Source organism: Numenius arquata, chromosome 7 (genome assembly GCF_964106895.1).
Source record: "Numenius arquata chromosome 7, bNumArq3.hap1.1, whole genome shotgun sequence".
Classification (NCBI taxonomy): domain Eukaryota; kingdom Metazoa; phylum Chordata; class Aves; order Charadriiformes; family Scolopacidae; genus Numenius; species Numenius arquata.
In genome coordinates, this window is record NC_133582.1 from 1,761,359 (window position 1) to 1,784,270 (window position 22,912).

The 22,912-nt window shown below is 42.2% G+C and overlaps 1 protein-coding gene across 6 annotated transcripts in view; it reads left to right on the forward strand.

Moving 5' to 3' along the window:
- The window catches only part of MYO6 (myosin VI), a 74,148-nt gene that overhangs the window by 14,650 nt on the left and 36,586 nt on the right, over positions 1–22,912 (forward strand). For 4 of the 6 annotated variants that reach the window (XM_074150976.1, XM_074150978.1, XM_074150979.1 and 1 more), the window contains exons 3-11: positions 1,222–1,295; positions 3,424–3,553; positions 4,600–4,705; positions 6,218–6,273; positions 8,501–8,598; positions 8,821–8,985; positions 12,432–12,512; positions 15,618–15,798; positions 17,970–18,114. In XM_074150976.1, coding sequence (XP_074007077.1) covers positions 1,222–1,295; positions 3,424–3,553; positions 4,600–4,705; positions 6,218–6,273; positions 8,501–8,598; positions 8,821–8,985; positions 12,432–12,512; positions 15,618–15,798; positions 17,970–18,114 — 1,036 coding nt within the window. Of the gene's footprint in view, positions 1–1,221; positions 1,296–3,423; positions 3,554–4,599; positions 4,706–6,217; positions 6,274–8,500; positions 8,599–8,820; positions 8,986–12,431; positions 12,513–14,068; positions 14,078–15,617; positions 15,799–17,969; positions 18,115–22,912 lie in introns of all 6 variants that reach the window. The other 2 variants (XM_074150975.1, XM_074150980.1) reach the window with 2 other exon arrangements.

The window sequence follows — 22,912 nt, forward strand, 5'->3', positions numbered from 1 at the left end:
CTTGAGTGAGCCAGCAGCGTGCCCAGATGGCCAAGGTGGCCACCAGCATCCTGGCCTGTGTCAGGAACAGTGCGGCCAGCAGGACCAGGACAGTGACCAACCCCCTGGACTGGGCACTGGTGAGGCCCCACCTCGAGGGCTGTGTCCAGTTTTGGGTCCCTCACAACAGGAGGGACACTGAGGTGCTGGCGCGTGTCCAGAGAAGGGCAACGGAGCTGGTGAGGGGTCTGGAGCACAAGTCTTGTGAGGAGCGGCTGAGGGAGCTGGGGGTGTTCAGCCTGGAGAAAAGGAGGCTGAGGGGAGACCTTCTCGCTCTCTCCAACTCCCTGAAAGGAGGGTGTAGCCAGGGGGGGTCGGTCTCTTCTCCCAAGGAACAGGCGATGGGACAAGAGGAAATGGCCTCAAGTTGCACCAGGGGAGGTTTAGATTGGATATTAGGAAAAATTTCCTTATCAAAAGGGTTATTAAGCCTTGGAATGGGCTGCCCAGGGAAGTGGTGGAGTCACCATCCCCGGAGGGATTTGAGGGATGAGTAGAGGTGGTTTTTTTGTTAATGTGGTTTTTTCGTTTGTTGTTTTTTTGTGGTTTTTTTTTTTTTTTTTTTTGCTTTCCCCTCTCCCTCCCAGTTTCTCTGAGGAGGCCCCAGTGGCAGCAAAATTCCAAATTGAAACACAAAAGCTGTGGTTGGTGCCTGGTGCTGCCGCGGTGCCTGCCCGGGCCAGCACGTCCCGATGGAATCCCTGAACAGAGACATCTAAAAATCACCAGGAGACAGCAGTTATTCTACAGGCCCTTCAGATGGTGTTACCCTGTGGCACAGGCTGGAGAGGGGAGCTGGAAGGAAGGAAAGCTTAGGGATTTGGGGAGGCACTGATTTATGGGGCGATGCGGAGGGAGAGGCACTGTTTCGGTTTGAAAAGCTGGTAAAATGGGATCTTACACCCAGCAGGGCCTGAGCCCAGTCTCCTGCAGTCTGGTTCCCCGTTCAGTAACGCTCTGTATCCCTGTACAGGAAAGAGAAGGTCTACAGTTTTTAAAACATGTATTGAATCAGCAGTTCTGCTGCAAGACGGTACAAAAAAAAAAAAAATAGTGATAGGACTAAAATACAACCAAAGAGAGCGGAAGTAAAATTGTCGGTAATCCTAAGCTGTGGTCGTTTGGCCCTACGTGAAGCTCGTCCTGAGCCCTTGATGGTATGTGATCCTCTTTTACTTGCAGGTTCCCTCATGTATCTAAATGAAGCCACTCTCCTTCACAACATCAAAGTTCGGTACAGTAAGGACAGAATTTACGTAAGTATTACGTGCCAGGATGACCAGTCCGATAATGGCCTTTCCAAAAAGCAACAAAACAAGTGTTTACAGTTGTGTTTTTGTTTTTTTTTCCTGTAACAGAAAGTAGACAGAAATGGTAACACTGGAAGCTTAGGAGCTTTTAGGCCTTTTTTTTTTTTTTTTTTTTTTTGGCATTTTACCTTTTTTGGGATCCGAATCACATTAATCACATTAATTTTAGCTAAATTTTGGCAGGCAGAGCAGTAGATTTTTCTCTCCATGACTGTCCATGTGCAGCCGTAGCTCGGCGTAGTGTCACCGGGCTCTGTTCCTACAGGTGACTGACGTCCCCAGCCCAGTAGCTGTTAACAAAGATGGTTTTCTTTCTTCATTATTTTTGAACGAAGCAAACAGGTGCCGTCTTTGACACCTCCTAGCTCAGATGTCCGTCTTAATCTTTTATATTGCTATCAAATTGCCTAATTGTACTTAATGAATTCTGACTAAATTACATTTTGTCCTTGCCATCTGCCCGGACACTGACAGCTGTGAAATAGAAGAAAGATAAGAGTTTTCTTTCTTTCTCATTTTTTTTTCTTCTAACAGAAAGCTGGCTAGTGATGATACAAAACAGTTCTACATAGTTTCTAAGTCTCTGTGTTAAAATAATTCACTTTTGCGTTAGCATACTGTTCTAAAATGAGTTGGAGTTAAACCATTGCATATAAATATAAAACGAAAGGGCAGTTGTTTTCCTTTGTCGCAGTTGACTTTGCAGAGCTATAAATTCTTTATGGCTCAAGATCAAGCGTCGGCTTTAAAATAAATAAATAAAAAATGGCCATTAGAACACTGTTCTGGAAAATAATAATTAAAAAAAAAAAAAACCAACAAAAAAACCCCCCAAAATCCCCAAGGAAGTAAAAGTCTACAAGTGCACTGGTTATAAGGAAGGAGAGTATTTAGGTTCATAAAGCCTTTCTTCATTGTAAACAAATACTGCTAATACATTGTCCTGAGCAGATGTATTTTCTGGAGGAAGGAAAAAAAAAAGGTTCAATTTATATTTTAACTACCTTTCCCTTCTAATGTTAAGATACAGTTTGAATCAACATTTTTTTTTTTTTTTTTTGTTTAATGCTGGTTAACAGTATTTGTCTTGTTACTGAAAGGAAAACTAGTGTTAGTACTTGCAGCTCTTGAAGAAGTGTTTTCCTTCAGTGAAATAAATGCCGAAAGTAGAAGCATCTCAGAAAATTCATATATTGTGTGTGCTCCAGCCTTGCATCAGCATATCATGACAGTGCCCAAATTTCAGTTCTCTAGAGGTATGCTCAGTAACAACAACCAGATAAATTATTCAAGCTGAAGGTTTATCTGATTTTCCTCAGACCTTTTCCTGCAAATCTACTTTTTTTTTTTCTCTCATTCAGACTTTTCTTCCCCACACAGACTCTGGCCGTTATAACCAAGCTGTGACTTTTTTTTTTTTTTTTTTTCCGGAAACCTTAAAAAAACAAACTTATCTCCTGTCTTCAGTCTTCCTTATCCTATGGAAAAGTAAAAAGCGGTCTTGGTTTGAGATTCTTCTCAGATTCCCTCCCCGTGAGAGGACATTTGCATTCTGTGTTTCTCGCCCAGGAAGCGGCCGTAGCTCGTTTCTCTCGGCTGGATGCTTTTACTGCCTGGCTTGAGCGCGTTCCCAGGCAGGATCCTGTCAGTCCTTCCTGCTGAGTTGCTTCCATTAGATATTGAAAAATTATCCTCCTCGCCGGAGGAGAGTGCCTCGTGCTAGCCAGAACCTGAGTTTATTGGCTTTTGAGGAGGAGGAGGTTGCGGTGTCTTATTCTTGATCCAGTCACTCGGACAATAGGAAATAATTTAAAAGGAGATTGGGAGAAAGGTCAAATTCAGGACACGCTCCACAGCTCAGTGGTGAGGAAATTCTCCCGAGAAGTGCTTTTTCAGAGAGGTCTGGAGAAGATAATTAGAGGAACTCTGAAAATATATCCCTTTTAGTATCAGGAGAGAATTGTGAATGTAACTGTTATATTTAGGCTACAGTCTTCAATAATACTAGAGAATTGCTGTTAACCATTCGGTTGGATACTCCCTAATAGTTTGCTGTTAATTGTTCTCTTCACAGACCTACGTAGCCAACATTCTTATTGCAGTGAATCCATATTTTGATATACCTAAGTTTTATTCTTCAGACACTATTAAAAAATACCAGGGGAGATCACTTGGAACATTGCCACCACATGTTTTTGCTATTGGTATGTATTGTGTATTTGTCTTTTATGAAACAAACATGAAATGCTTTTCAGTTATCCCATAAATTGCCACCTGTAACAGTAATTAATTTATCTTAAACTGTTATAATATAAAAGCACCGACTGCTAAAATTGCAAATCTTCTTATCCTTGATACGGAGTTTGGGGAGCGTGTAAATTAGCAACCCTGGCAGCCCTGTTATTAGCAACCCTGGACATAAACCTCCAGTGGTTTATGTCTAAGCGGTTTAAATATAATTTACAACCATTAAAAAAAAATAAAAGAAATTCAGATTTTAGAAGTGAAGAATGACATGATGATGATTGGCAGTGTCTCTCAGCGTAGTGATTTCCTTCACCTTTCATTGTGTTGCCAGAGCACACGCACTGCTTCTTTGTATGTGCTTGTGCCACAGGCAGAAAGTGCATTTAAATGTCATTAGTGGGATAAACCTGATTTCAGTCACTCTGTTTAGGGAAAAAAAAATAATTTGGAAGCTACAAATCAACATTTGACTTGTTCGGAGCCTTCTCACCGTGTTGCATTTCGTTTTGTAATCAAAAGTCTAAAAAGCTGGATTTTTAGTACGTGTTGCATAAGGAGAAAACCATCCACCTTTTTCCAGGTGTCCTTGCCTGGGATGTTACTTGTTACAAAGTGCAACTGAAAGTTTTCCTTTAAAGGAAACTTTTTTTAAATGAACTTTTTTTTCCATTAAAGTAAGACGGGTTACAATTTTGTGAATACATTTAATTACGAGGCTCAGTTCTAAGTGGTGGGGTTTATTGCATTTTGTCCTGGATACAGTTGAGTAGGTCTTTGTTTTCAAAAGACTTTAAGCTCTTAAATGTCAGTGTTTGAGGGTGAGTGACCATAATAGAATTGAAAGGGAAACACTTTAATAAGTTGTGATGCGCTCAATTTTAAAGATTTACTTTTTAATTCCTGAAAATGTTACATGTTAATTTTTGTATGGTAGCTTCACTTTATGCCTGCAACTCTCCTGAATGTAAATTTTTGTCACGTTTAACGTATTCTTCTTTTGAAGCTGACAAAGCATTCCGTGACATGAAAGTGCTCAAAATGAGTCAGTCCATCATCGTCTCCGGAGAATCAGGAGCTGGCAAGACAGAAAACACTAAATTTGTTTTGAGGTTTGTGCTTTTTGGTCCAAAAAAGTTATGAATTGAATTTCCTGTGTGGATGCGTTTGGTCGACAAACGGACAGAGCAGGTTTAAGCTGGTTCAGTCTGTACCCTTTAATACAGGAAATTCATAGGGTTAAACTTATTTGCTGCCATGATACCATACAGAAATGGCTATATATTCACAGAAACCTTAACCTACGTGACATCATGTAGCAGTTACGGGTTATGGTGCGGTCGTTTTGGTGTTGCACATCTGGGGTCACAGTAGATGAAACCATAACTAGGGCATTTTAACTGTATCTCGCAAGACACTCTTGGTTTTGCCATAAATGTGCATTTCTGTGTTTTTGTTTCTTTAGTTTGCTTAAGCATCCAGGGTTTTTAACTCTTGATTTTGAGATCGCTGCAGAGATTCTGGATTATACTTTCCCCTAATTTACTGAATAAGATTGAATAATGAGATGTATGTATTGATGTTCACGTATGACCGACACTAAATCAAGTACATTGGACTACATGGTGGCCGTGTTGCTGATATATATCAGCCTTGCTTCCTCTTACATGATTTTAATGTTTTTGGCCATACTTGCTTTATCCTTTAACTGCTTGGTATCACTCTGGAACACGGGAAAGCACTGCTCCATTAAATTCATCCATATCATCCCCGGAAGCGCATCACAGGCAGTGTGAATACACTCCCTTCCCCATCTTGTCCTCATTCCTCAGTATAAATCTTTAATTCCCTACCCAGCTCCACAAAGCCCGTGTACAAAACATCCCTGAGTTTTAAAAGCAGGAAGGTTTTTTCCCTTGTGTGATCAGAAAGAAAAAGGTACCAATACAGCACGGTTAGTGCTCCTAAATCCTTTTTTTTTTTTTGGAAGGCCTCATTTTTGAGAACTATTTTTGAGAACTGAATTTCCAGAGAGTACACCCTGTGCACAGGGGAAAAAAAGAGGAGAAAAAAAAGCTGCAACTTTGGAGCAAGTACACTGTGGATTTATTTTCAACTTCTTTCTTCTGTTGCTAAATCAAATCTTACCTTGATTATGCACCTGCAATTTCCTACCTCACCATCTCCAGGTGGGATTTTTATTAACGCTGATAGTTCTGAACACAGAAGCTGTGTGCATGGAAACAGTCCTTCATTGAGGAAATACGTATGAAAACTTATGTGTTTACTAAGATTATTAGAAAATACAGATAGTAGAGTAATAGCTTCATTCGATTTGTATAAAAGTGTGATTTCCATATGCACTCCTAGAAGAAATCTCTAACTTGTCTTGAAATATTGAAAAAAATCTGAAGTCTGCAAGAATATTTTTGTTTTAATAAAAAAGAAGAGTCAAACTGCATTTATTTTAAAAGATATAGGTATTAGGAACTTGTAATCAATCTGCTTTCCCTGCAGTAAATGGTTAATAAGTGTGGTGCACAGACACGCTAAATCTTGTTGAAGTGAGGTAACCTGACCCATGATATTTTTATATTTACTGATATTTTTATCTTGCTTTACAGGTATTTGACAGAATCCTATGGTTCTGGCCAAGACATTGATGATAGAATTGTAGAAGGTATTGAATTTTCTTTAATTGAATTAAAGGTTCCAATGGTTTGTTTGGTGGGTTTTGGGTTTTTTTGTTTGGTTTTGGTTAAATTTGAAATGTCAGTCAGCAGTAACTAAATAAAAGCTGCGCTGGAAATACTGTCAGGCTTCCCAGGGCATCATTTACTAGTAGTTTACTTTGATCCTAAATTCTGAAAACATGTTTTTTATTTGTGATTCGCTTTATTTTTATTCAGGATAGGGCCATGTAGTCCTTGATCTGGAAAACCTTTAAGTGTAAGTTTGAGTTGAACTTCACACACACGTGTAGCAAAGATTGGGTTTCACGCTGTCTGAAATGTGCAAGGGCAAGATTATGTTCTCATTACTACTCGTTAGTACCAGGAAAGAGTAACTCCTCCTCCTCACCATAAAGTTCTCAAAGTCAGATAAAGCAGGGAAGTTCTTTTAAATTATTCTTCTGGGTCATTTTTCTGTCTTTTTTGCCAGAAAGCACATAATTAGGATTAACACTTCCAGTGTGTCTATCTTTATAGCAGGCTCCCAAACCAGGTCAGGAGAGACTGTGTTGATCACCCAGTTGAGCCTCTTCAACGTCACGTGCGCTCCCTAATTGAACAGAAAACAACTTTTTGAGAAAACATAAATATCTCAAAACCAAACAAGCCTCAGCCAACTTAATAATGCCTCACGTCAGTTTTAGTCTTCTACAGCATGTTAGATTTATTTCGGAATTTCATGACACTCTGTCTGTTTCTTAAACCAAAAATGCTTACTTTTCCTTTTGCTTTAAATTTTCTGTTTTCAAATTCAAGCCACCGGATTGCCTGAGAGAACTCCTGCAGGCTTTAATCTCCTGTTGCTGTAGGTTTGCTTAAACCAGTTCCTTAGGGAAATCCGCTGTGTGCTACAGGAACTCAGGAAATGGCCAAGAGCTGAATAATGCCTGACGCAGTATGCCTTAAAATCAGTTGGTACTTGTAGGTATTAGAAAAGTTTGGGTTTTTTAACTAAACCAGCATCTCATGCATGAGTTTTGCAGTTTTTTAGGCACAATTTTAATGAGCACGCTTGCAGCACTTGTATTACTCGAGGAACCTTTAACCTTTCTGAAAGACCTCTTGCCATTTGTTTGTACTCATAAGCTTTTCTTCAGAACTGTTAATATTGTGTAAAATATCTGAATAGCTATCAAAGATCTCTTAAGAAGTCAGTTTTGAAAGTCAGAGTTGCAATTTCATAAGCTTTAAGTACTAAAAAATGAAAGCCTAGCCAAAACAAAAAGGTTAAAGCTGATGTTGTCCTGATACATGATGCATTAGCAACCATAATTTATCCAACAGTTGTAGTTAATTCTTCATTCCTTCATTTTTGTAGGAGCAGATTTGTCACTGGAGTTTTAAATCTGAGTTTCTGCTCGCTTAGTTTCCAGGGCATATTTTTTTTAGCTAAAAGCTTTAAAAAAAATCTTGCAGATCTTGTCAATGGTTTATTGTTAGCGCAGTTCAGTAAATCGGTTTTCTTTCATCTTCAGAGCTAGTAAATGCAGTCTTTCAGAGGCCTGGTGTTTCATAACTACTGAGCATTCTCAAACTGCTTCAACTGTGCATGACGTGTAGATATATAGATATATACTTTACATTGCTGCCACTTTCTGTTTGCGCTTTAAGGCACTTGAAAACTGCAGGCAGTAAAAACCAAAATCACTCAGTCATTTAATTGACGTAATTTGAAAGGGCATTTTAAAATTGGTTTTGAAATCAACACACTCTTCTAACACGTTTTTTTTTTTATTCCCTAATCAATCTAACATGTTGCACGTGTGACATTTAAGTGGCACTTTTGTTTGTGGGATAAACGGGTAGTTTGGATTTTATGAATAACAACTCATCGGGAAGTGCCAAATTGTGTGTTGTCTCGTGTAGTTTGCGTATCAGTGATTTATCTACTTGCTGTAGAAGAACAGGACTGAATAATTTTCAGTGCTTGTCTCTGAATTTCTTACAGTATTGATTCAAATCATTTGCAGTGTTATGTGGTGTTTCAGTACTTCATTGTAAGTTCCACCAAAATATATCCAGTACAGTTTGCAAAATTGATTATTCCCAATAGGTAATATTTGTCCTTATTCCAAATAAGTTCACTGAATAATTCGTACGTATTTCTTCTCTCTTTGGTAGTTTATTGATCAAATTTTAACACTTTACAAATTTCAATTTTAATTTTTTAAACAGCAAATCCCCTGTTAGAAGCCTTTGGAAATGCAAAGACTGTTCGCAACAACAACAGCAGTCGTTTTGGGAAATTTGTTGAAATTCACTTCAATGAAAAGGTACTGGAATTTTGTTACATGTTATGATTTTTTTATCATAAAATATAAATGCTAGACTGGAAGTCTAAGCTTAATATGTATTAGGTATAGATACACTTTAATCTTCTTTGGAGCAGTGTCTGTTGAGCAAGCCATGATCAGACAGTTATAAATTGAAAACTTGTGAATCTCAAATAATCTAAAAAATATTCAGATGATCAGAAAAATGTTTCTTCCTCCTAGAACTCGGTGGTCGGTGGATTTGTATCCCATTACCTTCTGGAGAAATCTAGGATCTGTGTGCAAGGCAAAGAAGAGAGGAATTATCATATCTTTTACAGGCTTTGTGCTGGTGCTCCAGAAGACATTAGGGAAAAGCTCTATCTAAGCTCTCCTGACAACTTCAGGGTGAGTATCAGAGACAGTGTCTGTAAACCTCAGATTGCCATTCGTGGATTTTTCATATAGGTCTTATTAAAATCTCTATTTATTATCTTTGACAGACTCTTTTCTGTTACAAAAAACAGAATATTTTTTGTTAAATCTATTTGATCCTGAAATAAAGCTGCCCACCATTTTTCCGTATTGGAAGATGTCCCGTACTTTTTCTCTATGTTTTAAAATTGATAAATCTTTGCTTTTTCCAAAAGTGTCCTGTTGCATACCCAGCTGCTACTAATGTTGTTACGGTCTCTTCTAGAGGTGTAAAGTGGGAATGTCTTGATTGGGATCTAACTGTTCTGTGGGCAACTCATCCTTTAGGTCCTGAAAACTGCATATATTTCTTCCTATTCCAGCCATGTGTTTAGGAAGACACAGGAGTTGTCCCACGATTCTCTCTCTTAAATTATTCTTCCCTTACGCTTCCCACCAAGGATCAGACCATGGTGACAAGGTTGTTGTGCTTCTCTGTCCCAGTCCTTGTGCTTTCACATCACTTGTCTTTTCTACTCCATTGCACCCCGTTCCTATCACACTATATTGTACTGCTCTGGTTTGGACCCTCTCCCGTTCCTCTCATCCCACTCCTCTGTCATTCTTGGTCACTCCAGGTTGCGTGATAAGGACCTGCCAGTCCCTTTCAGCTGAAAGATGAAGCTGTCAGCGCCACAAAGATGATGAGGGACCTAGAACCTCTCTCTTATGAGGAGAGGCTGAGGGACTTGGGTCTTTTTAGTCTGGAGAAGAGAAGACTGAGGGGGGATCTGATCAAGGCCTATAAATACTTAAAGGGTGGGTGTCAGGAGGATGGGGCCAGTCTTTTCTCAGTGGTGCCCAGTGACAGGACAAGAGGGAATGGGCACAAACTGGAACATGGGAAGTTCCATCTCAACATGAGGAGGAACTTCTTTCCTGTGAGGGTGGCAGAGCCCTGGAAGAGGCTGCCCAGAGAGGTGGTGGAGTCTCCTTCTCTGGAGACATTCCAAACCCGCCTGGACACGTTCCTGTGGGACCTGCTCTGGGTGGACCTGCTCTGGCAGGGGGTTGGACTGGATGATCTCCAGAGGTCCCTGCCAACCCCATATCACTCTGGGATTCTATGATTCTGTGAAAGGTCACACTTTTATCTCCTGTTGACCCAAAGACCACCCTCAGCTCTTCCTGCCAGGATTTATTCTAGTCATTAAGCATGATCCTCCCTCTTAAGGTTTTTCTTCACCTAATTTGTTCCTTCCTGACGACTACTTGCTGAGTTTTGGCTGTCTTTCCATAACCTGTTACTGGTCCAGTCACTCACGTAATGGAGAAGCCAATAAAATGCAAATAAAATCAGTGCTGAATGTAACACTCATAACTATACCTGAATGAAAGTGAACTTTAAATAAACAACGGGCAAATGAGACTTGAATCATTGTGCATACTTCTCTAGAAATGTTAGGGTAACGTTCAGTGGCAGGGAAAAAAACAGAGTAGAATTTTAGGAGTTGTTAGGAAAGGAATGGAGAATGGAATAGTGAGCGTACATCCATGTTTGTAAATAGCCATCCCAAATCGGAAAGGAACAGTAAAATCCTTGGGTGAAGCAGAGGTCATGGTTGAAGACAACCTCTTAGATACTATGGACCTTTTAATTCAATCCAGCGTGCCTGTTCTTATGGCTTCTGATTTGTTTACTGCCTTCCCTTCTTCTCACGCTTAAATTTTAGGGTTTTTGCCCTTTTCTGAGATTATGTGGTTTCTCCTGATTGACCCTGATTCTGTGTTATGTTTCTAGTAGCAATCCCACAAACAGGCTGGCTTTCTGTCCTACCATTATGTTCTGGCATTCTTTTCCACCCATTTTTCCACAGAACAGTTTTACCACTTCAGTTTAACTTTAAACTTTTTTTCTCCAGCTTTCCTTCTTTCTCCTTCTCTTCTCTGTGTTCCCTGAATTGTTTCAGAAGTGGTCAGCAAATAACATGATGCTTCCTTTTGCTTTCCTTTCTTGTCAGTCAAACTTTTTTTTCTCTGTTTTGTTTTCCGTTTGCCTGAGTGCAACCCCATTTCCCTGATTTTTAAATTCTCTTTTAATTTCTCAGTGTGTTCAGTCTTGATTATTGCAGATTTTTTTTTATTTTTTTTTTTTTCCTTGAGCAATGAATATTCCTGAATTCTTACCCAACCACTGCAGCTCTGCCTATCTGGCTGTTTCTCACTGGTTTCCTGATTGTCCCTTCTTTCTCTTCCGAGCAAGCTTTTGCCATCCCTCTCAAGGTCCTTCTAAGCCTGTTCACGTCTTACACTGTCATCACCCATTTTCCTAGTAAGGTGAAGTTACTCATGTCGCTAATACTGTAATACAGGGATATATTGTTGTGTTTAAAATATGCCATGCTTTGCATAAAGAAAACTTTTCAATATTTTGTTAAACACCAAGCTAACTTTGAACAATGTTTCTTGTCACTTTGTTTTACAATTAAATTCTTCCCCTGGTTTTCTCCCGCTGTTAGAAATGCTTTGAAGAATATTTTATTTTTTTTTAGACTTCTGTATATAAATTGTAATCAAAGTGTAGAATTATCTGTGTTCACCTAGTTGAAAACATCTTCTTTGTTCTGGGGCCGGAGCAAAGAATCAGTTCACTTCCCTTAGACAAAGGGCTCTGTCCAAGCTTTTGGACGACGTTCTTACTTTGGGCTGAACAACTCCGAAGGGAAAAGCCTGCAATCCCATTTTGCTGGGAGTGTCAGTCATTGTGTGAGTGCTTGGTCTGTTCCCCCGACTGTACAATGTGAGATGGATATAAGGAGCCAGATTCTGAATTAAGCTTCTGCTTGTACCGTGTTATAAGCTTTTAATACTCTTCAAGCTTAATTATGCTGCGTCTCTTACTACCTATAGAAATATATCGCTGGGGAGGGAAAAAATGACCATAAAGCTACACTGGACATAGTACTACAAATTCTTTGATCCCACCCTTCTCACCCATGGTGAGAAAACTATATTTACTATATAAACCCTGTATATTGCTGAAAACATAAAGATTATTGTTGAATTTTTAAAAATATTCTCTACAGCTTCTTGGTTCTGAATTTTTGATTTTCTTTTCTGCAGCCCCAGACTGCATTAATAGGCTCGGTAGAGTCAAACGTTAAGAAAAGATTGTGGGATGTGACAGTGAATATCCCACTGTGACAATAAGTATTTTAGTTGTCAAAATGGAGATGTTTTCAGTAGAAGTTTGTTGCTGTTGCACTTCTGTAATTTATTATGTGTAAATAAATACGTTTTCAAGGAATGAGTTCTGAATACCTAGCACGTTGTTGGTATCATACGAATAAATCAAGCTATGTAGAGAAAGCCTTAAATAAAAGCATAAGTTTTCCTTACTTCTGTCTTAAGTATGCATTTCTGCTTTTTTATTGTTACAGTATTTAAATCGAGGCTGTACCAGATACTTTGCTAACAAAGACACAGACAAGCAGATTTTGCAGAATCGCAAGAGTCCTGAGGTACGTTTTTATCTTCAGGTAGTTTATATTATTAACCGATGCAGAGAGAGTTGATAATGATGATTACAGTGTTACAGTGTGGAATGAAATGTTCATTTTACACATCTTTATAGGCCTAAATGGGTAGTGTCAAAGCTGGTATATTCATATATATTTATATATTCATATATAAATCTTACTCCTGCTAGGGATCGGTCAGAAGCAGTGGTTTTTTCCAGATCCAGTTTTACTGTCTGGATTTTTGAAGTGTTGTAAGCCAGTAGTGCAGCTTGGCTTCCCGGACGAGTGTATCCCCCTCCTCAGTACACTGCATTCTTTAATAGGTTTTGTTGTCCCTTCGCTGTGAACCGTTACTGATGGCAGAGTGTGGCATTTCCTGGGAGAAAGGGTGAAACTTCAAAACGTTTCTTTCCTCTTGCTCCATCTCTGTTTACATTTTTTTAAAAACTGGAATTACCAGAATTGGTAGCATTTAAGCCTTTGAGCTTGGAGGACACTAAAGAATTTAATCTGAATTAAGAGTATATGTGAAACTGGAAGTCGTTTAAAGACTTCATTAAACTTCTACTCTGCTCTCTAGTACAGATTTCATCTATTCATACCTAAAGGATGATTTTTTCAGTTGTATAGCTGGAAGATACTGCAAATCTTAATCAAATCCATACTTGGGATTCGGTAGCAGGGCAGGCTGCATATACATGGGGAATAATTAACACAAAGAGAAGTTCACTCAAGAGCTTCTCTCCCCCAGTGACCGTCCTGTCTCTTTGACCTTCGAGACCTTGGGCTTGAGCGTGTAGGTAGCTCGTGCCTCGCTGTGAAAGAGAGTGCAGATATTTCCCTTGTGAAGTCTGCTCCCGGATCTGTAGTGTTTCCACGTTGGAACACTGAGCACGTAACACCAGTTTATTTTGCTTCAATATAGGCCATTTGCTGTAATCGGGGACAGGGGAGAGCAAGGTACAGACGTGCTGGTTTGATGTTACTGTCAGGCAGAAAGCTGGTAGATATTTAATTCTCATCAAGCATATAGGCTAAGAGATGGCTGGGAGATTTTGTCTCAGTTTACCTAATTTGCCTTAAATTAAGATTTGTAGTGAAGTTGGTAATTTATGTAAAAGAATCAACGTTTACTTTTACTATTGGAAGATGAACCAATTCAATCTTCTGTTACTGACGTGATTTACAGGCAGGTGTTCTGTCATAACTCCTGTCCTCTAAAGGACTTAATTTGAAAGAAGTGTTTAAACTAAACCAGAAAGAATAATTCTGAAATATGTATTGGACTTTAAATACTGGAACACGTGATGCCATAATCCCTGTATCTTGCAGCCATGTCAATTTGCAGGAGCAATAAATGATCACGTTTCAGTGATATTAAAACTTAGTCTAACCATTTAAAGAGGAGGAAATATATTGCATGGTTCAGGTTTTTTAATCAGAAATTTCATATTTACTCTGTCGTTTTATGAAAAATATTAAGATTGTTTATTTTAATAGAAGTAGCTTGAATAGTCAAATTAATACTTAAATTATTTTTGTGTTTTCCTTATCAGGAAGATGAGGTGATCATTTTACATAATTAAGATGGAGTTTAATTTTTTTGAGGTGTCTAAATGTTGTGTGAAGTGAATTTTTCAGATGCATGTGGTGTTTTGATAAAGATGATGTTCGCTTATTTGACATTAACAAGGCTTCTATTTAAAGTTAATTATCATTTTTAGTTGAAAACATTTTAAAGTAATTGTAAAACCTTAGATTGGTCTGTGCATGTTCACTTAGTCTCTTGATTGCATGCAGATGTGTTACTGTCTACTATTTAAAACTGTTAATAATTAAAATGGCCTTTGATGTATTTATAGAATCATAGAATTGCCCAGGTTGGAAGGGACCTTTCAGATCATCAAGTCCAACCATCAACCCAACACTGACAAAAACCATCACTAACCCATATCTCTAAGCTCTACGTCAACCCGTCTTTTAAATCCCTCCAGGGATGGTGACTCCACCACTTCCCTGGGCAGCCCATTCCAAGGCTTAATAACCCTTTCAGTGTAAAAATTTTTCCTAATATCCAATCTGAACCTCCCCTGGCGCAACTTGAGGCCATTTCCTCTTGTCCCATCGCCTGTTTCTTGGGAGAAGAGACTGACCCCCCCTGGCTACCCCCTCCTTTCAGGGAGTTGGAGAGAGCGAGAAGGTCTCCCCTCAGCCTCCTTTTCTCCAGGCTGAACACCCCCAGCTCCCTCAGCCGCTCCTCACAAGACTTGTGCTCCAGACCCCTCACCAGCTCCGTTGCCCTTCTCTGGACACGCTCCAGCCCCTCAAAGTCTTTTTTGTGGTGAGGGACCCAAAACTGGACACAGCCCTCGAGGTGGGGCCTCACCAGTGCCCAGTCCAGGGGGTTGGTCACTGCCCCAGTCCTGCTGGCCGCACTGTTCCTGACACAGGCCAGGATGCTGGTGGCCACCTTGGCCACCTGGGCACGCTGCTGGCCTGTATTCAGCCGGCTGTTGACCAACACCCCTAGGAAAATCAGCAAAAAGTTAAATAGGTATTTTAAAAACACAGAAAGAACACTGCAAACTGTTTCTTGATCACCAGTGAACGCTCACCAGTGTATTTCTCTCAATAACTCTGTCTGCGATAGGGATAACTCCTCCAGTTCTGGTTTCTCCTGTTCTCCTTTCCCGTGAAACTTTCTGTCATCCTTCTGTCACTGCTCTTCCAGCTGCGAGGGGCTGAAGCACCCCTCGGTGTAACTGCTTCCATACCCTCCTTAGCCAAACTCTGCCTTTCCACCGCTCGTACTCTGCGTTCCCCTGCCCTTCGCTGTCAACCCCCCCCCCCCCAACTTCTGCTGTCTGAACGTAGTTTGACGTTTGCTTTGAAGTTTGAACATCATGCTTCGAAGTATCAACAAATTAAAAAAAACCCAGAGTTCGTGCAAAGCCTGTACAGTGTGAAGAGCTCTGATTTTCTATTTAGTTTAGGTTTTGCATGCCTTTTTTATGCTTTTTGTTACAGTGTATTCTTGACTGCAAATAATTGCTTACATTTACTTCAAAATCCCTTACTGAATTTTTGGTTTCTCTTGTTTTACAGTATCTCAAAGCAGGTTCCCTGAAGGATCCGCTCTTGGATGACCATGGAGATTTTAACAGAATGTGCACGGCCATGAAGAAGATTGGGCTGGATGATGATGAGAAACTGGATCTTTTTAGAGTAGTGGCTGGTGTCCTTCACCTTGGAAATATTGATTTTGAGGAAGCTGGGAGCACTTCAGGTTAGATGAAACAGAAATGGTTTTCTGTAAAAATACTGAAAAGTGTCTCTTGATTATAGATGATTCCTTTCCGTGTGAATTATTGCTTCAGAAATCTGCCTGGTGTTCAAGGGCAATTCAGTCTTAATTCACCCCATTTTGAAGTCGTTCACCTGTTTGTTTTAAGGTTGTACTTCTTTTCGTGCCCCGAAAGCAAACAGGCTCTCCACAGGCTCTCTTGTAGAGAAGTGGAGATCGGTCTCTTCTCCCAAGTCACAGCTGATGACGGGGAGAAGAGGAAACGGCCTCAAGTTGCACCAGGGGAGGTTTAGATTGGATATTAGGAAAAATTTTCACGCTGAAAGGGTTCTTAAGCCTTGGAATGGGCTGCCCAGGGAAGTGGTTGAGGCACCATCCCCGGAGGGATTTAAAAGACGGGTTGATGTAGAGCTTAGAGACACGGGTTAGTGATGTGGGGGCTTTTTTGGTATGGTTTTCTTTCGTTTTTTTTTTTTTTTTCAGAGTTAGGTTGATGATTGGACTAGATCATCTTGAAGGTCCCTTCCAACCTAGACGATGCTATGATTCTGAGAAATTCCTCAAGAAATTGTTCAGTGCAAAGTTTGATATAAAGAGACTTTTGGGTTTTGGGGTTTTTTTGTATTTTAATAACGATTTTTAAAAGTCACAGAATCCCAGAATGATATGGGGTTGGCAGGGACCTCCGGAGATCATCCAGTCCAAGCCCCTGCCAGAGCAGGCTGCACGGGAACGTGCCCAGGCGGGTTTGGAATGTTTGCAATATTTTATTTTACTTCTCCTTAGTATTTCCCATTAAAAATGCCCGGCTGGCAAGCCGTTCCCTTGCCGTCGGAAGGGAACGCTTTGAAACCGAGAGGCCGGCGGGGCGCGTGTGCGTGCGTATCTGTGCCCGTGCGTGTCTGTGCGTGTCTGTGTGCGTGTGCCTGTGCGTGCGCCTGTGCATATGCCTGCGTGCGTGTCTGTGTGCGTGCGTCTGTGTGCGTGCGTCTGTGTGCGTGCGTCTGTGTGCGTGTGCCTGTGCGTGTGCCTGTGCGTCTGTGCATGCGTGTGCCTGTGCGTCTGTGCATGCGTGTGCCTGTGTGCGTGTGCCTGTGTGCGTGTGCCTGTGTGCGTGTGCCTGTGCGTCTGCGTGCGTGTGCCTGTGCGCCTGTGTGCGTGCCTGTGTGCGTGCCTGTGCCTGTGCGTGTGCCTGCGTGTGCCTGCGTGTGCCTGCCTGTGCGTGCCTGTGCGTCTGTGTGCGTGTGCCTGTGCGTCTGTGCGTGCGTGTGCCTGTGCGTCTGTGCATGCGTGTGCCTGTGTCTGTGCCTGTGCGTGTGCCTGTGTGCGTGTGCCTGTGTGCGTGTGCCTGTGCATGTGCCTGTGTGCGTGTGCCTGTGCGTCTGCGTGCGCCTGTATGCGTGCCTGTGCCTGTGTCTGTGCCTGCGTGTGCGTGCCTGTGCGTGTGCCTGTGCGTGTGCCTGTGCCTGTGCGTGTGCCTGTATGCGTGCCTGTGCCTGTGTCTGTGCCTGCGTGTGCGTGTGCCTGTGCGTGTGCCTGTGCGCGTGTGCCTGTGCGTCTGCGTGCGTGTGCCTGTGCGCCTGTGTGCGTGCCTGTGTGCGTCTGTGTGCGTGTGCCTGTGTGTCTGTGTGCGTGTGCCTGTGCGTCTGCGCATGCGTGTGCGTGTCTGTGCCTGTGCGTGTGCCTGTGTGCGTGTGCCTGTGTGCGTGTGCCTGTGCATCTGCGTGCGTGTGCCTGTGCGCCTGTGTGCGTGCCTGTGTGCGTGCCTGTGCCTGTGTCTGTGCCTGCGTGTGCGTGCCTGTGCGTGTGCCTGTGTGTCTGTTTGCGTGCCTGTACCTGTGTCTGTGCATGCGTGTGCCTGTGCGTGTGCCTGTGCGTGTGCCTGCGTGTGCGTGTGCCTGTGCCTGTGCGTGTGCCTGCGTGTGCGTGTGCCTGTGCGTGTGCCTGTGTGTCTGTGTGCGTGCCTGTACCTGTGTCTGTGCGTGCCTGTGCGTGTGCCTGTGCGTGTGCCTGCGTGTGCGTGTCTGTGCCTGTGCGTGTGCCTGTGCGTGTCTGTGCCTGTGCGTGTGCCTGTGCGTGTGCCTGTGCGCGTGCCTGTGCGTGCCCCTCCGGCGGGGTTAACGCGGCGGCCTGTGTCTGCCTGTGCCCGGCAGGGGGCTGCGCGCTGCGGCCGCGGAGCCAGCCGTCGCTGGAGCGCTGCGCGGCGCTGCTGGGGCTGGAGGAGGAGGACCTGCGGGGCAGCCTGACCAGCCGCGTCATGCTCACCACGGCGGGGGGCGCCAAAGGAACGGTCATCAAGTGAGTCCGGCCCGGGGCGGGGGGGCGGCGGGGATACGGGCAGGGCACACGGCCGCGGGGCGGGGCGAGGGGGGACACACGGGCACCACGCGCGCACATAAAACACCTTGTCGTTACGCTGTTGGCACCGACTGCCCGAGGCTGCCCCCCGGTGTGTTGACGGTGAGGGTGAGGTAGAGGGTTGGCAGCCGCCGAGCCCGGTCCGGCCCGTCTAGGGTAACCCGTGTCCCCCAACCGCCCCCCCAGTCCCGGCCCGTCTGAGGTAACCCGTGTCCCCCAACCAACTCCCCATGCCCGGCCCGTCTAGGGTAACCCATGTCCCGCGACCCCAGCCCAGTCCCGGCCCGTCTAGGGTAACCTCTGTCCCCCAACCACCTCTCCAGTCCCGGCCCGTCTAGGGTAACCTCTGTCCCCCAACCACCTCTCCAGGCCTGGCCCGTCTAGGGTAACCCGTGTCCCCAGCCCCGGGCCCTTTGGGATCTGCCGCCTCACGCTGGCTCTGTCCGTTTTGTTACTCACAGGGAAAAGGGGGGAAATGGCCTCAAACTCCTGCTTGACCGTTTTATTGCAGATATTTAAAATAGTGACTCAAGGAGCAACCGTGGGAGCACTGTGCAGCCCCCATGGCAAGAAGGACGCATCCCACTACCTTCTGAAATACTTAGGCACGGTATTAATTAACATTCCTCGATACAGTGTATCTGTTAAATCTATTAGCATCTCTAATTTTCTCAGTAGTCAGTGTCCAGAAGACCAGCAGGTTTACGCTGCTGGTCCCTTCAAAACAAAAACAAAGTGCTGTGCTTTTCCATCATGCAAGCATTAATTTTGAGATGACAAATTTTTAACACAGCTTTGTTTTGTTTTGTTTTTTTCTTTAAACCAGTTGATCCAAATGCACTTTTTTAGATGCTCAGGCTTGCTTGTTTCATTCTTGTTAAATCACTGGAGTTTTTTAAACTTTTTGTTTTTTTTTTTTGAAGAGAGGCAGTTGTACAATGTCTCAATAAAACGGCCCTTTTTTTTTTTTCAGGAAAGGAACAGCTTTGAGTAAGTCACTATCACATTTTATAAAACCTCTCAAATGTCACTGAGTACACTGTGTGGCCAAAGAAAGTAAAGCAGCCAGCCTGTTAAATCCATAACCTACACAGAAAATTAGAGATGCTAATGGATTTAACAGGTACAGTGTATCAAGGAATGTTAATTAATACTGTGCCTAAGTCTTTCGGAAGGTACTTGGATGCATCTTCCTTGTCACGGGGGCTGCACAGTGCTCCCATAACTGCTGCCCTGGGATATTAGGCTTGGGATGCTCTAATGAGAAGAGTAGCAGATTGCCCTTCTCAGTGCCTGGGTGATCAGCGTCCCTGTGTTTACCACACCTAATTTTTCTGAAATCAAGTTTCAGCTTTAAAAATACCACCACAAGTGGTAATCCAGGAATGCGCTGCTTCTTGCTGGTGAACAAACATTTAACCTTGACTGCAAAGTTACTGCTGTGTCAGAGAAACATAAAAAATAACAGGATAAATTTCAGAGAAAGGTTTGGATTTTATTCTGTAGCTATTAAGAACACATCACCGTTGAAGTAAATAGTGAACTTAAAAAAAACAGTGATTATCCCTTTTTTTTTTCATTAGCTTACATTTTGACAAGAGGCTATGGTCAAGGTGATTTCCTGGGCACAGAAATAGCATAGTGATTTCTTTTCTGTACACACATGGAGAAGGAATAATTGCCGAGAACATGTTTGAACATGGCACTAATGATAACATTTCAATAGTCTAGAAGTTACAACTCTTGTGAAACTGAGTTTTACGAAAATTATTTCGCTACAGTTGCCTGTTGCTTACAAAAACTCTCTGGCTTCCACCATAAATTCTCTGGTGTTGAGATTGACCCTTGGAGCACACCAGCCTGCAGGGACGCTGGTGAATTGTGTGTTTTAACGTTTGCTTTTCTATGTTGTTTATTTCCTGGAGTTAGAGAAAGCACCGCATCAAAAAGGGAACTTGGGCTAAACAATTTTGAGCACGTTAAAAGTAATTCTCAACGTTTAGCTGAATATATCAATCTTTTAATTAGGAAGCTAATTAATATTCACTTCGCTGATTGGAAGGGTGCTTCTTACTGGCTTACGGAAACAATCAGATTGTTCTGGTGAATCAGAAATACAACTTTATGCATATTACACCAGAAGTTTAATACAGGAAGGCCATAATTAATTATCTGTATTGATGTGGTTTATGTAAGTTCCTTGCGCATTTTGTGTCTTTTGAAATGTATTACTTTTATTTATATTTATGTCTTTCAGTATGAAGTATTTGTAAACATTTCATAAACTTGTGGGCTGGAACAAAGTAGCAGCTGGTTGGTTTAACCTTGGTGTGTCACTGTGGCCAGCGAGGGTGGCAGCTGTTAGTTACAGCACGCTTAGGTTATTTCAGACTTCTGAGGTGAAAAGTTGATCTTTGAGCACTTGAGAGCATTGGCTTTTTTAGTCCTCAAGGGATGTAATGGATTTGAGTAATGAAGGTTTCCACTGGTCGAGAGCTCATTCTGTGCAAGAGAAGCAATCTTGAGCTCCACCTAATTCTACCCAATAACGATAAATTAAAAGAGAATAGCTGTAGTGGAAACACTGTTCAGCGCCTGCTTCCTAATCTCCAGGGCGAAACCAATCATCCTGGCTAAAATTTGAGCGTAATGAACCATCAGTGTCAGTCTGTGCTGTTTGAACATCATGGGGTTTTTTAGGGGACCGCAGAAGCTCTCCTGAATTAATTCATATTCAGAAGTCTTAAGTTTAGCATGGGTACGAGCTGCTGTCCCAGTAATACGTTACTACCAAGTAGCTGAGCTTTGAGGGATATTTCTCTATAGAACAGACAAGTAGTCTTCTTGGTGATCTGCTTATTTCTGTACTTTGAAAGAAGGGATGTTCAAGAGTTAGAACTTCATAGTGACTACTGTGGAAAAAGTTATAAAGCAGTGACAAATGGTAATGATTGGGGAGGGGTTATTCTGTCTTCAGGTAGAAGCTCAAGATCTACATCTCTTCATAATATTGTCAGTCGTGCATTTCTGGAAAGTTACTATAAATTCCTCCTCTCGCCCCTAGTTATTGGAAATTGGGGGCTCTTAGTCACTGTTATCTTCCTGCCTTATCAGCTGATATGGAAAGTTACAAATACTTTTTATAACAACCTTTAGGAGTAGGAAGACGTGTGTCTTGCAGGACAGAGTGCCTCCAGTGGTCAGTATTTTCCAAGTTTGACTTTTTGTTCTCTTCCAGACCATATCCAAGTTGACAGCAAGATCTTTGATGCATTCATCCAGGAAAACCTTTATCAGTATTATGGATAACATTAGAGTAGAAAATTCTATATGATACAGTACAGATGGTACTCCCGTTAATGCATGGCAGTATGAGAATTGCAGGTTTTGGAAGTTAGTAACATTTTTGACTCAATTCAGCTCGTGATCCACTGCAACTGCTTGTCTTTCTCTCTTGACTCACTGCTTACCTGGTTATTCTCTATTTTGCATGTGAATTTTTGAATTCTCCCAAAGTATACCACCACCACCCGCTTCTCCAGTACTGAAATCTATCTTGTGGGTTTTTTGATCACACCTTCAATTTGTGAAAATAATTTTGTATGCTAATCTCGTTACCGAGATTTTCTGCTTTCTCAGTTCAGTGTTATCAGGCTGGTTTTTGAAAATCCCCTTACTTTCCTGTACTGGTGAAAGGGTTAAATAGAAGCAGAAGGGGTTTGAAGAAATCACATCCATGTCAGATTGGGGTGGCACCCCCCTGGAAATGCTCTCGGTGAGCTGTTGACTCAGCTCTGGGCACAGATTAGTTTTGGCTGTTGTACACATAACGTAGAGATAAAGTGTGCCTGTGTAGTTTCCTTTTGAGAATGTTTGGTGAGACGTCTCAAGCACTAACGCAAAGGTGTATCATAATGTACTGCTTCCCTTTCATCGCATCTCAAGTCACCCTGCCAAGGAAGGTTTCTTAAGAGCAAATACAATTTTTGTTACAGCTTCAAATTCACTTTGGATTAAGACTGTAAAGATTTTCTGTTGAGCATATTTGTCCTGATAAGCCTGGGGCGTTGCTAGCAGCGTACTGTTTATAAGTCTGCAAACACAAGGAGCTATGTTTTTGTGCCAGCAGATCTGATTTTTTTTCCCCAGTGTTTTATTTTGTGGATGGCAAAAATGAATTCAGAGGACTCCTTCCACCATCTCAAAGGATTAATGCATTAAGCCTCTTTCTCTAGCCTTTTCTAAACTTGTGCAGCTGAAAGCAAACACGGGCCAATAAATACATTAATATCTTCTTCTCGTGTGGCTTTACTGCATGTACAAGGAAAGTGGATTGGACTGTTTTTTTATTAAATAGCCACCAGGTTTTTCTATGGTAGCGTAGTTTAGAAACTATTTGATTGCTATCAATATTAGAGTTTTGACAAGTCCATTGTTTTATTTTGTTCCAGCAACCCGAAGAGCTACTCGTTTCTCTCTCTCTTTCTTAGGGACCTTTTGTGTGCAAGTAGATCATGTGAGTCCTAATAGGTCACAGTGAATGAATAGCTCAGCTGAAATCACTGTGCTGGGAGTATAACAAAGGCTTTGTTCTGCTGGGCACAATGGAGCCAAGGAACAGTAGGAGGGTGATGCTAAATGCTATCTCTGTGAATTTTATTAAATCCTACCGTGCAGTGGACTGCCAGGGGGGCTTGGCAGCCATAACTACGGTTATCTGTCCTTGTTGGTCCCCCCT